At 42.9% G+C, this 17,935-nt stretch overlaps 1 protein-coding gene across 1 annotated transcript in view; it reads right to left on the reverse strand.

Annotated features, from left to right (window-relative positions):
* Positions 1-2,599, reverse strand: part of pmepa1 (prostate transmembrane protein, androgen induced 1) — a gene marked incomplete at both ends in the record, with an annotated part of 28,055 nt that extends 25,456 nt beyond the window's left edge. Inside the window, one exon of the mRNA XM_079265903.1 lies at positions 2,503-2,599. Coding sequence (XP_079122029.1) covers positions 2,503-2,599 — 97 coding nt within the window. The remainder of the gene's footprint in view (positions 1-2,502) is intronic.
* Positions 2,600-17,935: the final 15,336 nt, after the last annotated feature.

Genomic DNA, 17,935 nt, shown 5'->3' on the forward strand with positions numbered 1-17,935 from the left:
ACCCAGATATGGATCTATTTTTAACATATTCTGAAGTAAAGAGCCAGGGAAACCCTGGCGTGTCTGCGTGGTCCTTTGATCAACACATCTCAAGTGTATAACGAGGATTATCTTGTGTTACACTTTTCTTCCACTGTGTCTTTCATCTTCCCTGTCACACTCCACTGCATAATGTCCCGTACGGCTGGGCCGATGCCTTAAACGTAATCTTGCTTTTATGCATAAACACGCCACAGCATCATTAGTCTCAGCCTCACAACCCGGTTTCTGTATCAACTCCGACACAATCTTCACTCCGTGTTTCCTGCTTGTTTTGCCGACATCTTGTTCCTTTTTTTCCTGAAGTTTCGACAGATTTCTTTTTTCCCTCCCTTCTCTGTGTCCGCAGTGCTCGCCCTCTCTCTCCTCCTTTGGTTTATCTGTTTCCCTCCGTCTGTCTTCCAGACTAAACATCATGTCTGCTCTCAGACAGAGGAATTGTGTGTCTGCCTGCATTCCTGTCTTGTATTTCTGTTACATTTCACTGAACGATTGCAACTACTACTGCTGCAACCATCAACAGTCCACCTGTCTACATTCATGTGGACATACTTAAGTACATGCGGTCACTCGCGCACTTGGACTGGCAAGTCTTCGTCTTCAAATGCCATTTCAAGTGTAGCTGCATGGTAAAAGAAATGACCGATGACACCGGCATGGCACACATGATTAGTGGAACACATTACTCACCGGTGTGTTCATCTTTGCTTCCAAATCTAAAACTAGAGAATCATAATAAGCCTGTCAAAATATCTCCGCAACCGTCCAAGAAAATCTGTTTTTTAAATAAACCTGAAAAGGCCATTGAGTCATGCTTCTTCTTTGGGTCTGTAACAAATTGTTTTTCCCCAGGGATGTTGGAGAGACGGCTCTTCACGACATCATCGTGACGCTCTTTTGTTGAGCATCCGACCGCAGCTGCGGTGAACTCGCTGCACGTTTCCTGTCTTCAATCGTGTCGAGTGAACTGAACTCACACATTGTAGTCTGGCTTTGTGAGGCTGAACGATTGCTTCTATTCCATGATCGGTACTTTCAAAAATGACAGTAACAACATCGCTATCGTTTGTTGGATTCATTGATGATTTGCTTGGTACATAATTCAACATTTTATGTACCATGTTGTGACAGAACACTCTAAAACCTAAACATTTTCAGTTACCGTTGATGATTAGGACAGAAAATGAATCTAAGACTCATGATCAGTATTCCTGCAGGCTTTATGGTGTCGATCGGACCAAACAAGACATTTGAGTTCAACACATTGAACTGGGTGAACTGGGATACATTCTGATGACCATTTTCTGACACACGCATGTCTTGTCTACAGTTAAAATCTTGCCAGATTTCAGCTCTGACGCTGTCTGAGTCAGGCCTGCTGGTGACCTCGGCTGGGCGCACACACACACACACACACACACACACACACACACACACACACACACACACACACGCACACACGCACACACACACACACACACACACACACACACACACACACACACACACACACACACACACACACACACACACACACACACACCTTTCAGCATGAGGACTGTCCCCAGTGGGAGTAGAGCCCCTAAGTTAGTGCCTTGAGTCACCCCCAAAAAAAACACACTCATATATAAACATACTGGACACACACACACATAAACACAGGGATTTCCGGGATACGACCACACACATGAACACGCGCGCGCGCACGCGCACACACACACGCACGCAGACGGCTAGACAGACGTCTGGCTTTGCTTTGCTCGGATGACGAAGCGGCGACAAAAACTTCCAACTCCCACCCGAACAAACGCACCTTCTGCTGCACCGTGCAGCTCTCAATGTCCTCTACGTGCTTCCTGGTGGTTTGAATACGTTTAACGGAAGTATTCTCTTCTTTGTACCGTTAAAAGCCACCGAAAGGACTGTTTTTTGTTTCTTAAATGAAGCAAGCTGAACGTTGAGATCTAAAGCAGACACCGCCAGCGGTTCTGGGGAAACATCACACTCAGTCTGTCAAAACGCACAGCGAGCAAAAGTGCTTTTATAAAAAGCCTGAAAATGATGTTTAAAACAGGAGGTTTGTTCACTGCGGAAGAGATGGGACGCTTCTGCGCTTCTGGTTCAAGTTGTAAATGAAAGCCTGATTACTCAGAAATGGTTTAAACTTTAAACAGAGGAACAGGAACAGAGAAAGTCAAACGTACAGACAATAACTAGCATGTAATCGGTTCAAAATGACAGTGAGGTAAAAGAAGAAGCCAGACATTATCAGTGCAACACAACCATCACATGACGACTAACACTCCGCGCAAACGATGAAATGTAACGTTAGCCCATTGCGCTGCTTCCTGTAGACAGCGGTACTTGTGAAAGTCTCGGTTGTTTCTTTTTTTAAATGTAGCGACGGAAAGAAGTCAGTGATTCAGAACATTGAAAAAGTGAATGAAATGTCAAGTTACTTACTGATTTCCATGCTCTGGAGGGAGGTGAAGCGCTTGCAGTTACACGTACAGGAGACATTGGCGGAGGTGGAGTTTAAAACACCCATCAAGTTCAACATCTAAAGGCTCCTAAAACCAGACATTCATACTCCAGACGAGGAGGACTCTGGGGGGGGGGGGGGGGGGGTAAAGGTTGAAGATTGGAGAAAGCGATCGCAAGAAGGAGAGGAGTCCAAAAAACACACGCACGCACCAAACTCCCCCCCAAAAAATCCTCCCTTTTTTCGCTTTTCTCTCCAGCCTCCTCTTCTTCCTCTCCGACCCGTCCTCCTGTCTCGATTCTCTCCTCCTCCTCTTCCTCCGAAATCTCTCTCTCTATCTATCGGCGTACCGTTGAAGTGTGTCGGTACAGCCGTCCAGTGGAGCCTGGACGTTAACGCAAACTAGTTTCAATGTCCGGTTTCTTCCGTTAGAAATCAGGGTTCAATGGTTCCGTGTTTTCAGCCGAGGAACCGGCGACTAAACTGCTAACGGACGTCTGTCTGCTTCTCTCTCTCTTCTCCCTCACCCCCTCCTCGCTCTCTCTTTCTCGCTGTCTCAGGGGATTTCTCAGTGACTCTCTCTCTCTCTCTCTCTCTCTCTCTCTCTCTCTCTCTCTCTCTCTCTCTCTCTCTCTCTCTCTCGCTTTCTCTGTCTGACTGTCTCTCTCTCGGTGACACTGTCTGTCTGTCTGTCTGTCTGTCTCTCATATCCAATTTTCACTCGCTTTTTATTTGGCACATCGCCACAGTCCTGCTAAACCACGCAGAGAGGAGAGAGGAGGAAACAGCAGATGAAAGAAAACCCACGATGAGAAGTCAAGTCACTTTTATTCAGGCCCCCAGAGTAGGACGAGTAACAATCTGGACAAATGTACAAGACCACGAAACTTCCCTTATGGCAAGACAACAAATATGACAGTTTTGCATTTGTACATTCAAGAAAGTGCATTCCTACTGCTGAGAGCTTTATGTACAGCAGATGTTAATTTACAGATTTGGCTGATGAATTGTGCACAATAATGACCGATATGCTTTTGAATTAACAAAGTCAATGCTTGCAGACTTTTAGAAATGTCTAATTTGTGCTCACAAATTATTAAATTGTTGCCTGCATAAACGTCTCATTCATGCTGTTGCTCTCGAATCAATACGCTTTAAACACAAATGATAACCATACGAATTATCCCAACATGCACACATTTCTAATTCACTCCCGGCACACTAATTACTTCAGTTGTGCTCTTGAAATGAACAAAACATGATGTTAAACAGTCAAGATTTTAAACATGTATTCATGACGCATCATTTTGTCAAAAATAAAAATCTCATTGCAGCTCACGGTCCACTTTCTGGCCTTTTTCCAGAGCTTTCAACTGAAGCCAAAGAGATCAACATGGGTTACAACCAAGCTCTGTGACCGTGTAGTGGACACACTGGGTATTGCAACTTCCCGGGATTATCGCACCTTGACCCAAAAATCATGAATCACACACACAATCATTGGAAAAGAAGCAGCTGTAAAAGGGTTAATACAATTGGTCTGAAAATCTGACTGTCACAAACCCACCAAATGCCATTTATTATTATTATAATTGAATCCATTCACGTGTGCCGGGATCCAAAAGGAAGTCCACAAATACGCTCTCTGTTCTCGACACCTGTAGTCCCGCCCTACTGTGCTGTGATTGGCTAGTACTACTGTGCTGTGATTGGACAGTTCTCGTTGCCTCGACTGTTTGGCTCATTTTCTGTAAGCAGTGTAGCGTGAAATCATGGTACGCTAGCTAGCTAACCAGCCATCTCGTGGTCTTCATCGGTAAACACCTTTTCATTTAATTTCCTATCGCTACAAGAACGTGATATTAATTTGCATGAACAACTAATTGGTTTACACAGATGAGTAAGAGTATTACTAAGAAATAGCAAGAAATCCTTAATTTAAACAACAGAATTTGTTAGCAACGGCTAAACTGGCTGCAATGTAATCGTTCGGGCCAACTCCTCACCGTCAATGTACGTCCCCTAAAAGTGCTTATTTTTGACACTGACAGGCTCAGATTGTTATTATAAGTGTAAGAGAATATTAGTGTGTGTGTGTGTGTGTGTGTGTGTGTGTGTGTGTATCTGTAAGCTCTCGTCTAAGTGTGTGTGCAGGGGATCGAAAGAGCCAGACGCTATTACGTCACCGCCATGATTGACAGGCCCCAGGGACCAATGGGGCGAGACTGTAACAGCATGTCTCATCTGAGTCAACTTTCTAATTAGGTCTGCTTGAGTTTATAGTTGCATGTTAAAGTGGTTTTATTGCCCAGCTGGACTCACCAAAGCCCTAATCTTATAGAGAGAGAGAAAAAATACACAACCCAAGCAGTGTGTACTGAAAATAAAACATAAAAAAATCTATTTATGCCATTTTATTCACTCCTGCAGTTTTCCAACCGAAACCTTTGTTGGTAGATGTAATTATGACTAACTTATTAAAGGGTGCGTTCAAAGAAATTGCAAAATAATATCAGTTTTCATTATTTTGTACCTAAACCAAACAGGGCACTGTTTCAACATTGTTGATTTTGAATGTCTGAAAAATATCCAGAAAATGCGTGGAATGTGTCCTGAAAGTATCCGGAAGATTTGTGGAAAAATGTCTCAAAAATGTGTGAGAAATATCAGAAAAATACGTGAAAAAGTTCAAACGAATATCTGAAAAATGTGTGAAAAATGCTTGAAAATGATATATAAACATAATATTACTGTCTTTATTTACCACCAAGAGATCTCAGAACTTGAGCCTTTAACCGTTTATTTCAGTGTTACATGAATTCAAATTGAATTGTCCAATAGAATCAGACAGGCAGACGTGTTCAGCCTGTGAACACCGACCTGCATTGACGATTCAAACAGAATGGAATCGTCACACCTTTCAGCCAAACTTAAGATATAGTACAAATCACATCCACCTATCAGCCTGATGACCATTCATTTGAATATGATTGCAGGGGAGCAGTCTATCCACCTGATAAATAGAAATGCAAAGTTTAAAACAGTGTGTCGCGTGAGTGCCCTCTGCTGCTCCCTGCTGGTCGCCAGCAGCACTGACACGAGTGTTACCACCAGGCCCGAGCAAAGAGGCAGGGCAAAATAATGGTTCCACTTCTTCTGCTGGTGCTGGATCACCCTTCAAGAGACGAACGTGGGACATCTTGTCTCAAACTATATATAATTTCACCCAAATAATGATGTTCACCATCCCAGTTTAGCTTGTCATCGTGCTAACATTAGCTAATTAGCAAAAAATGAAAGTCTGTACAAAACCTACTGCCAGTATGTTGGACATTTTCACAGAATAAGTGACAAGTTTGAGTTCAGGAGTCAAAATATTAATTCGGAATAATTGCGAAATAGACACTTATCACACTTAATCACATGACAATGCCTCAAACCAAAATCGGAAAGTCATAATAACTGATGACTTATTTCTGTTATTTCCTCCCATTGAACCCAAAGTTAATTGAACCCAAAGTTAATTAGTGGAGCTGCAGTTGAGCAGTTGAAGAGAAGATGGAGCAACAACAACTGTCATTGTGTTTGAGACAGGTGCTGTATGTATGCTAAGGAATTAGCATCGGCTAATTCGAACAAAGGCACAGGTACATTTATTTCATTACAAACATTTACACATATTTCCACGTTAATATTTGTTGGCATACTTAAAACTGAGCTTGGGAAACAGATATTTATACATCTTAAGTTGCAGCATGCAAAAAGAAACTCAAGACAATTCTTATGTCCCATTAGATAAGTTGATTATTAATTCATACTGGAATAGTTACTTCAGTCATATGCTTTTGGGGATTTATACTGCCATAAATATACACAATTATTAGGGTGCTCAAAGTATTTTTATTAAATGTTTTTAACTTAAATTAGCTAATTTAGATACAATGTAAGTAGAGCAAAGTCCCAAAGGATAACTAATAACGGGACAACTGTAACTTTCCTATCCCTCTTTGAAATATTTTCACTGTTATTTTGGTGCACTTTGGTGCGTCGTGTGACCCTCGATGTGAAACAAGCTGGCTCCAGGAGTTCAGCACATTTTGTTAAAAGCCAAACAGACTGAGCTCCTCTGTTTGTCTGCGTTGCCTTGGCAGAGGCAGCAGGCTGAGACTGATAGTCGGTCTGGCAGTGAGTCAGTTCACCGTCGAGAAAGGCAGAGTCACCAAAACGGACACCCAGGTGTGGTCATTCATTGTCTCCGTCTCTTTCTTGCTCTCGTTATCGCACCCTGTCTTTGAAGAATGAAGCTGGTGAATCACCGGGCCCTGGCCTTGCTGTCTCTCGTTGGGAATGAGTGTATCCATTTATCATTGTCTGTTTTTGCTGCTCAGACTGAAAATGGCGTTGGTCCTAAAAGAAGGGGCTTTGTTGGGTGGGTTGGGGTGGGAGGGAGGTGGGGGATGTTTTCTGGAAGCGGTGGGAAGATGAAATACAATCCAGGAAGGCCAGTTTGAGTAACAGATCCCGGAGTTTGGAGGCTTATCAGACGCCACGCAGCTGTTTCTAGCACCACGACACAGGATTTTACAACACATTTATCGGTTTTATCCTCCACCTTGATGATCGTGAGATAAGCAGCAGAACTGTGGAGTTCACGCAACAAAGTCGTCTACCAGGAAGGTGCACTCATATTTCATTGCAAACCCCCTTCAAAATATCATTCATAAATTAACAAATTGTCTTCGAAATACATTTTTGGAAGAAATCATTTCTGTCAAGCTTTCAGAGCTGAGTTACCATGGAGACCACATTGTCACTGATTGCACTCGCTGAACAAACAACATCTAATCAGTGTCCTGAGAGAAGCAGACAGAACTGTATATGACGACGGTATACTGTGAAAGGGTTAAAGTTGCAAGACAAACAAACGAAAAACATTTTCTCAAAGACTTCTATACAATCTGACAGAGGAGTCGCCCCTGCTGGCCATTAGGGAAGATGCAAGTTTACGGTACTTCATTATTGGCTTCTCTTTTCAGAGGAGGTTGCTGGCTGGAAAGAAACTAAAGACCACAGATCACAGTTTAAAAGTGAACCACCACATCACCTGTTCGCGACAGACGACAATAAAATAAAGGAACAACGCAATTCCTGTAAAGATCTGTCTTCATTCACTGTTACAATCAAGCAAAAGCAGCATGTGTTCAGTGTACCATAAGCAGCTAGCGTAGCATAGAAGTGGTAACAAGTATCCCGATTACACAACATTGAAGCATCACCAGCTCCAAATCCACTAAACCGGCCTGAAAATCTGAAACAATTGTATGAGAGTCTATGAGCAGAGCCAGATAGTTGTCAGACCCTGGTCTGAGTTGACTTATGCTACGCTATGATTGGCCAGTCGGCCTTCCAGGGGCGGGACTTAGCTCTCGGTTAATTTCTTTCTATGTTAACTAGCAACTGCATGTAAGTCTTAAGGAAGTGGCCAGGGCAGATTTGTGGCAAGATGAGGACACTGTGACCTTCCTCAAATGAATACAAGAAACTTAAACAGAGTATTACATATTACCAGGAGTAAAATGCAGAAATGCAGGAAATTGATGAATATATTAATTGAATGTGGTTCAATTAAAGGCAGCAGCAAACAGAAGTATCTCTACGTTATCAATACCCTGCAGTCATATATTTTTATATATTTATATAAAAACGTGGGTCAGTTTAAACTGTTCATAATTACAATCATGTATCATTCTCTGGTCCATATGTGGCTACGACCAGCCAAAGATCAGTGTTCAATCAGTGATCCCTTTTAATTCAACCACAACATGATGTTCTGGTGTGTGTTGAAGAAACAAAGACAGAAATGCTAGCTTCCAAATACACACACGTTCTCACACACGCCCTAAAGCAGGGTATGCTTTAGGGCGGGGCTTACTGTGATTGACAGGTCGCTACCAGAGCCTTATACAGGGTCAAAACGTCACACCGTATTCCAAATATGGTAACTTGGTCATTGGTTGTGAAAAAAACAACATGGCGAACTCGAGCCATCAAATCATCAATCCACAGACCAATGAGTGACGTCACGATGAGTACGGCCACTTCCTAAATACAGTCTATGCATACCACATACATATTTTCCTTGCATTTTCCACATCGTTTTTGTTCGTTGAAATTTGAACTGGAGCAATCTTACCTCAATTCCCTGTGTCCTCTTCCTTGCCGATGGTTTAATGGCAATCGACTGCAGAATTAACGCAGCCAACTATTTATGTCGATGCTCCCGCCATTTCTAACTTATTTTGCATAACAGTAGTGAGGACAATTTGCATTATTCACATTTTCTTTTGCCATTTAAGAAAAAAACCATTTATACTTATGCTAAATGTGATTGGAAACTTGTCTCGTGTTCCAGGGAGCCAGGAAGCGCAATACAAGACCCTGAAATCAAAACACCTGCCTTTCCTGACCTGACATGTCAAAATGTCTTCTGTGACTTTATGATGATCTTTTTAGAGTTGTGTGTGAGGTGATATCTTCTGGCTTGTAAAGTGAGGGAGGAAGCTGCGTTTTTCTTCTTCCTCTAACATGTGCTTTGTCGTTTTTTTATCCATGTGTTCACATGGTTATCGATACCTCCTCCTCCGTGTTTTTCACACTTTCATTCTGTGCTTGTTGTTTACTGTTCTCTCTTTTTTTGCATGTCTCTCCATATTTTTTCCTTTAATTCCCATCCAAATCCCTCACGCTGTATTTTCTTTTTTTCTCTCCCACTTATCCTCCTGCTTCTCTCCTTTGATTTCAATTCAATTTAATCCGACATGCATCATAGTGAGCAGGACGAACGCAGAACTGCCAAAAACAAATACACTCTCTCCCTGCGTCTGCCTCTCGGCCCAGGTGTGTGGTAGTCTGTGTCTGAAGCCAGGATTCGGGGTAATAGCCATCAGAGTCTTAGGCGGTGGCCAATCCCGTTGCAGGTGGGATTAAACAGGGATTAAGCGTGTTTCTCCGTGAAAGCAGACAGACGAGCAGCGCTAATCTGACTTTAGCCCTGTGAAAAACGGCAGGTTTGAGCACTCCTCGCATGTGTGTGTTTGTGGTTTTCTTCGACCTTTATGGGAACAAATGTCAACAAAAACCAAAAGAACAGAACAGTGAGGGAAGAACAACTAGAAAATGCATTTCCTGCTGAAAATGCGTTGGAATGCTGAAAGCTGAAATGAATCTCAAAAACATTGCTGAAAATAGTTATCCAATTTTTAAAAAATTGCAAAAAGCTGAATAATTCAAAAAGTTGAAAGATTACAAATATGAAGTCATATCACACCTCTTCTGAAAGAGCTGAACATTTTGATATTTGAACAGTTTCTGTGGCTTAAAATAATTCATCAGTGGTGATATTTGTAGTAGTATAAGTTGTAGTAGAAGTATTATCAGTAGAAGTATTAGTAGCATTAGAATAAGTACTAGTAGTAGTAGTAGTGATATTTGTAGTAGTAGTAGAAGTTGTAGTTGTAGTAGAAGTATTATTAGTAGTCGAAATATTAGTAATTAGAAGTAGTAGAAGACGTAGTATCAGCAGTCATAGTAATAGCTGTAGTATTGTGGGGGATGGGTTGGCGGAGGTGGCCAGTAGTCCACAGTACAAAAGACTATCACCCAAGGTGGGATTCGAACTCTCAACCTTTTGTTTGATAGGCCTGGCTAGCTCAGACGGCAGAGCATGAGACTCTTATGCTCAGGGTCGTGGGTTCGAGCCCCACGTTGGGCTTCAGAGTTTTAGACTAGGACTTAACCTGGGATGAATTTGTAGGCGCTTATGCTATACTTGGGTGTGTTACAGGACATTCTGATGTAACGATTTAAAATTAAAGCCCTTCAAAATCTCATTCATGAGCAAACTTCAAATCAAATTCATGAGACGACAACGATGTAACAATTTTGGTTTCACCTGTCAGGATGGCCGAGTGGTCTAAGGCGCCAGACTCAAGGGTTCACTCCTTCCTCAGCAAAGAGCTGGTCTCCAAATGGAGGCGTGGGTTCAAACCCCACTTCCGACACACTATTTTACCTGCAAGTTTCATCCTTGTAGTTTGGCAAAACAGATATCTCTGCTGTGGTTTCTGAAGAAAACAAAGTTTTCCTTGAATATCTACAGGTTAACGCAATACTCAGAATATCGTAGTATCGTGAGAATATCGTAGTATCGTGATAATATCGTATCGTGACCTAAGTATCGTGATAATATCGTATCGCGGGACCTCTGGTGATTCCCACCCCTACAAAATGCCTCTTTGGATAGAAAAGGTTGCAGACTCTGCCCTACAGCTATACTTGGGTGTGTTACAGACTTACGCTAGAGGAGATGAATTGAATCTCTCAAAAGTTGGGTATATCGCACACTGGCAAGCTCTTCTTCTCTTCCCTTGAGTCAACTAGGGATGCCGGCCCTCTCTTTACTCATTAGTCTGAGTAATGTCGGCAAGCGACCAGGTTTTAAACAAACCCTCAGAGTACAAAGACGGACGGTAACGTTTTTACCCCAAACCGTCTGTTTTAAACATCCCTGGTTCAACTTTGACCCACTCTACTTGCCGTACGAAGAAGAGTTAATGACAGTTTTTATAATTCAATAAAGTAGCTTAGCTTATCCGGCTAAGCCTGACGATCTAGTTGCTTGTGTTTATTGCCGCGTCAGACTTTGTTGTAGAAAATACAATATAATATATAAATAACCAACAGAAACGATGACAAAAAGCTACAAAAATAAAAGTTGATACAAGTAGAGGAAACACTCTGACAAAACATTTGACTCAAATCTTTGCGCTTCAGGATATTATGAGCAGGTTTACGTCCGGCTGCACACAGACGCACACACACACACACACACACACACACACAGACGCACACACACACACACACACACACACACACACACACACACACACTGTCACCCTTTCCTCTCACTGCAGCAGCTGTGTGAGGTAATGTCTGTCTGTCTGCGTTTGTGCAACAGCCTGCAAGAATAACAAATCCACCTCTCTCTCTCATCCTCTTTCTGTTTCATTATCTCACCCTGTCTGCCTCTCCACCTTTACTTCCATCTCTCCGTCTCTCCCTCTCTTTCTCTCCCTCTTCTGTCTACACTCCCGTTTGCCTCACTTTCCCGCCCCCTTTCTCCCCTGCTGCTGTTTGAGGCTCGACGCAGTAGACTATTACAAATGTCCTCTGTCGAGAAGAGACTGTGTTGTAAACAAAGAGAGAGCGAGAGAGGGGATGAGGGAAGGGGGAGGAAGCACACGGAATAGACGAAAGAGGAAACAAAAGGATGATCAAACATAACATTTTCATATAACCGCATTCATTCACCTTTTTTGACCTGAAGAGTGAATGGTGAATACACTGAAGCCTGGAAGCTTCTTGGGACTAAGTGAACGTGCGTCGGTGTCGTTCAGAGACACTCGTGGCTGTTTGAAGGCCTTTACACACGTTCGCATTTGTTTTTATTCTTCTTGTGAAATTCATTTGCACTTCAATATATTTTTTGGAACTGTTGTTTTGGTCTACTACGACTACTTTCACACACATGTTACGCGTCACAAAAAGGCGTAAAAGTAATTTCTTTTTCCCGGCGCGAGGTCCATTTTTCTGCGCTTTCTTACCACGTCAACCAATCATGTTGTGAAATTGTATATTACATTGTATATACTGACAAAATCACTTGTTGTTCTCCATGTCTTTCATTAAAATGTGACATACCGCTTCAGCTCTGTATTAATTTCAGACAGTGTAGCAAATTGAAAGGATGAGTTAGTGTGTGTGTGTGTGTGTGTGTGTGTGTGTGTGTGTGTGTGTGTGTGTGTGTGTGTGTGTGTGTGTGTGTGTGTGTGTGTGTGTGCGTGTCTTTATGTAGCTGCATGTCGTGGAATGTTGGGAGGCTTAGAAATATCTACAGGACGGCATTTTTGTGGTGAAACTTTCCTTTAATGGCAAAAACACAACGTGTGAGAGAATGAGCGTGCAAGACAAATTAAAAGGATGAAAGGAAGCACTCCTCCTGAACACACACACACACACCTACACCATTATGTATGCTTTATTTCTATCCAGAAAATTTAAAACAGCAGGGAAACTGCTCTGGTAGGTTATTTTGACATCAATGCAAGACAGAAATCGTTTTTGTGTGTGTGTGTGTGTGTGTGTGTGTCTCTCTCTCTTTTTATCCTGAGTGTGTAAAGGATTTAATGACGTCATTGTATCATCAGACTATCTGATTACTGTGTAACAAGTTTGCCGTCTCTCAATTTCTTATCTGTCTCGCTGTTTGTCTGCCCGTCTTGCTGCTGGTGCCTTCAGAGAAATGTTTGTTTCATGTTGACTGACAGGCAGCTCGCTTTCTGTCCGTCCGTCTATTTGCTGGTCCCTTGAGAGAAATGACTGTCTGTCTGTCTTAGGGTCGGGTTATCCTCAAAACTAGAAAAAGAATTTCCTGCTGTAAATGCGTTGGAATGCTGAAAACTGAAGAGGAGACATAATCATAATGTTTGACACACATAAACAGAGTTTATTAAATGACAGGCTTCATCACAAGCAGTTCAGTTAGAATTCACTCTCTGGGGCTTTTATTTTGAAATGGCGTGTGTGTGTGGGGGGGGGGTGGAGGAGGGGGGGGGGGGAATACCTCTAAAGATCCCTAAGACCTGAATGACTGTATGAGAGACACACAGAGAGAGAGGGAGAGGAGTGTATGTGCGCGTGTGTCTGTGAGTCTGTGTGTTTATCAACATCACTAATTGGCTCAATCGCGAACACCTGTGTGCCTGAAGCCATTTGAAAATATTCTCCATAGAGATCCCATTGAAAATAAAAAGCTTAATAATTCAAAAAGTTTAAAGGTTAGAAATATAAAAAGTCATAGCACCCCTCTGGTGAAAGAGCTGGACATTTTGATAGTTGAACGGTTTCTGTAGCTTAAAATATGAAGGAGAAGAAGAGGTGCGACGGAAGAAATAGAAGAAGTTGAATAAAGATTCGAAGAACAATAGTTGGAATGCTTAACAGCATTCCAACAATGAACTAGTTTGTACGATGTGTTGTCCGACCACATTGGAAGTGTTTATTGCTGTGTGCAGACGGTCACACTTGGAGTAAAACAGTTATAACAGCGAGGGGGGAGATGATGACATTTACAGAGAGTCCCTGCTGGAAGACATTCATAGAGTTGCTCTTGTTTGGACACACACAGAAATGACAGAAACAATATAGTTGTTTGGAAAGTCCTTTGTCTCTTTTATGTGTTGTTTTAGGAGAGTAAATATGATTAAAAAACACAGCCCCTTGTATCAAATGAATTACTCACTATATTAACAGACTCCATATTTTTGCACATTTTGCAGATTGGAACACTTTCCGCCAGCTGCACAAGGTTCAAAATGTGGAGGTGGAGCCATGAAGTACGTCAGCGATGTATCTTGTATTTGTGTGTGTATTGTTTCACTTAATATATACAGTAAGTTAAAGGGATACTACCATCTGCAAAATCTGCAATACCTGCAGAAAATACCTGACACTTAGTAAGTGACAGGTTTTTAATTGTAAGCCTTATAATTAACAAAGTAAAAAAATAAAAAATAATTTAGTTGATGGGACAAAATATAATTAAAACATCGAATCAAAAATGTTATTTTGTACATCTGTAGTGTTGTGAAATAAATGAATGCATTACTATCGTTGCTCCCTTTACTGTCTTTAATGAAGGAATGATTAAAGAGTCTCATTTACTGTCTAAACTGTCTGCTTGTCCCCCTAAAGACATGACTGGCTGCCTGTCTGTCTCTCTATAAGTCTGTCCATCTGTCTCACTTACTCTCATACTTTAATGTTTCGCTGTCTCACCATCTGTCTCTCTTGCTTACTCACTGTCTCTCTGATTGTCTGCCTGTCTGCCTCACCGCCTGTCTTACTCACATCTCTCTTGTCCTGGTTTGCAAACAGAGAAAAATAAGACTGCACACACACACACACACCCACACACTCACACACACACACAGACACACAGGCGTAGGAAGGTTTCTTTAGAAGTCAATTTTTGTTTTGGCATACAGAGAATATTCTGTCATAAACAGCAAAAAGAAAGTCCCAGTTTAGAGGCTGAAACTGCAGCACTGGATAATCCTATTACAGTCTGTGTGTGTGTGTGTGTGTGTGTGTGTGTGTGTGTGTGTGTGTGTGTGTGTGTGTGTGTGTGTGTGTGTGTGTGTGTGTGTGTGTGTGTGTGTGTGTGTGTCTGGGAGGTTTTCAGGCTGGTTGATTACTCATCACCAATCTAACACACACACACACAGTTAGTAAAGCCTGTGTGACTGATAGGGTTTCCTAACACGGCAGATCAGACTGTGTCTTTGTTCCGGCTCAGTGTGTGTGTGTGTGTGTGTGTGTGTGCATGTGACATGCTGGTTTCTGCTCATTCAATCGTTTGATTTCTCTTTCTCCCATTTCATTTTTTTCCTCTTTCCGTCTCTTTTGTTTATTCTTGACATTTTTTCTCCTCCTCATGTCTTATGTTTGTTAGATCTCGCTTCTGTCTCTTTCGCCCCTTGTTTGTTCTTTCTCGTCCTTCTTTCCATCTCCTTCATCTCTCATTCGTTTTTTTCTTTCCTCCTCCGTTTCTTTCTTCCGTCATGTTTCCTTCCATCCTTTTATTCTCTCGTCTCTAATCTCCCTTATTGCTTTTCCTGCTATCTGCCTCTCCCATTTACACCCCTCTCTCTTTCTGTCTGACACTACACCTCTCTCCTCTTTCATGCTCCGTCTATCCCCCCACCGCCCTCCCTCCCTCCTTCCCTCCCTCTTTCCCTCCCTCATTATTCGGTATAATCGGTTGTCTAGACAGAAACTCCCCACACAGATCACACCTGAGAGAGAGAGTGATGGAGGGAGCAGAGAAAAAAAGAGACAGAGGAGGAAATGAGACGGAAGAGAGGGAGGAAAGAGGTGATAAAATGATTTGCCTCCAAGTGTGCAAAGCTGTCTGAGACATAAAACACACAGATTGAAGGAGAGAGATAGAGAGAGACAGAAGAAAAAGGGAGAGTAGAAAAGAAGAATAAGAAAGACTTAAGAGTTTGACAAACACACACACACACACACTCACAGGCCCTCAGAGACACTGCAGCTTGGCAATATGACATACATTCATTGGTTTTCAGTCTAGACGGGTTGAGTGTTTGTGTGTGTGTGTGTGTGTTTGTGTGTGTGTGTGTGTGTGTGTGTGTGTGTGTGTGTGTGTGTGTGTGCACTTCTATCATTGAGGGGACCACTTTGCTAGTGAGAGGACTTATTTTTGGAAAATCGGGACATTTTAAACCACGTTGACAGCTGATATTACCCCCATCCTGATGAAGACCAACGCTTCCACAATGGTTCGTAGGACCGTTGTTACCTTTCTTACAAAGGTCCAGCAACGCGTGTCAGTTTCCGCTGGTTACATGCATACCGTCTTTTGGTTTAGGAAACAAAACTGCTTTGATAGGTGTCGGAAAATATCTTGATTTGGGTTCAAATAAATGAAATGGAAGTGGAAAGCAGGGAAAAAACTTGACAAATAAATCAACATTGACTTCTTGTTTCAGACGCAGCACGGACAACGGTCTCCTGGGCGAAAGACCAATCTTTGGTTGACCCATTCACCTCCACCCCCACCCGCCCTCTTTGGGTTTTCGCTGTCTTTATACTTTCTGGTACAGGAATAAGTGGATTTCATATGGATTGATTTCGTGGGGTATCAAGAAATTACAACGCATTCATTTCCATATAGGTTTAGCTACAAACTCTGTATGAGAACAGCCTGTGAAAACCTGCATATTATGGGGCATAAGCGTGCATGAACGTGCAGTTAACTTAAGGGTCCCTGTTTGACGCAAGATTGACATCAACGTTCACGTATATCTCAACAAGAAAGAAAATTAGGGTATTTCAAAAACCGCTGAACTATGCCTTCCACTACAAATTGGATTTTATGGATCATTGGTGTCGATCAATCTTAGTACAATATGAGTCTCACTGCTTCCATCTTGTTTCAGCTCCTGCTTTTCCAGCGCCCTCCCATGACTTCCACTACATCTATGGATGCTATGAATCCGGCGAGGTGCGGGCGGACGTCCTCATTGACGGGGACGTGGTCGTATATGCTGACTTCAGCAAGAAATAAGTGGTGTTTTTGATACCTCGGCTGCCACAGTCTGTCAAAGACTTCAAGAAAAGGGCTTATGAAGTTGCCGAATCTAGCATTACTCACTGTCGGAGTGTTTTGGGCAAAGCGGAAAAAGTTTCTCCTGGTGCAACCATACCGCAAGGTACCGAGTTTATCCAACCATTTTTCATACTAATGGAACAACATTTTAAATATCCCTTAAAACAAGGTTGTCAGTCACTTGTCTATGTTCTTTTCTGATCTATTTACTCATTGATCAGAGGCTCCGGACATCTCCATCTACAGCCGGCACGAGGGCCACAACGGTGTGGTGAACACGCTCTTCTGTTTGGCCGATCACTTCTACCCCCCCCCCCCCTAAATGGGGGGGGGGGGGGTAGAAGTGATTTATATATAACGCTTCTCTTTGATTTGTTTGTTTGCATTCTTAAACACAGACAGTTTTTTTATTGTTATTTCAGCAGGTTCGTTAAAAATCTCAGCCTCCTCTCCTCAACGAGGGTGGTTTTATATGTATGTTAATTAAAGAACTTCTAACTCGTTCTGAACCTGTCTCAGTTTAATCCTGATCCTCTATGACCTACATAAGAAAACCATCGAGACCATCAGAGAAGATGGTCTATTTCCACATAGTTATTATTAACGCTTGTCATCGGTGCCACCGTGTTAGATTCTGCACAAAATCAGATGAAATCATCACCAGAAACCACTTCAGCTCAGACTTTAGCGGGGCCTCCAGCAGAGACCGGTCCACCGTGGACAGACCCAGATCCTCCAGCAGAGACCGGCCCACCGTGGACAGACCCAGATCCTCCAGCAGAGACCGGTCCACCGTGGACAGACCCAGATCCTCCAGCAGAGACCGGCCCACCGTGGACAGACCCAGATCCTCCAGCAGAGACCGGTCCACCGTGGACAGACCCAGATCCTCCAGCAGAGACCGGTCCACCGTGGACAGACCCAGATCCTCCAGCAGAGACCGGTCCACCGTGGACAGACCCAGATCCTCCAGCAGAGACCGGTCCACCGTGGACAGACCCAGATCCTCCAGCAGAGACCGGTCCACCGTGGACAGACCCAGATCCTCCAACAGAGGCCGGTCCACCGTGGACAGACCAAGATCCTCCAGCAGAGACCGGTCCACCGTGGACAGACCCAACACCGGAGCCAACACCGACACCACGCTGCTGGAGGCCCTATTG

Source organism: Melanostigma gelatinosum, assembly GCF_949748355.1.
Source record: "Melanostigma gelatinosum genome assembly, chromosome: 3".
In the NCBI taxonomy this organism is placed as follows: Eukaryota; Metazoa; Chordata; class Actinopteri; order Perciformes; family Zoarcidae; genus Melanostigma; species Melanostigma gelatinosum.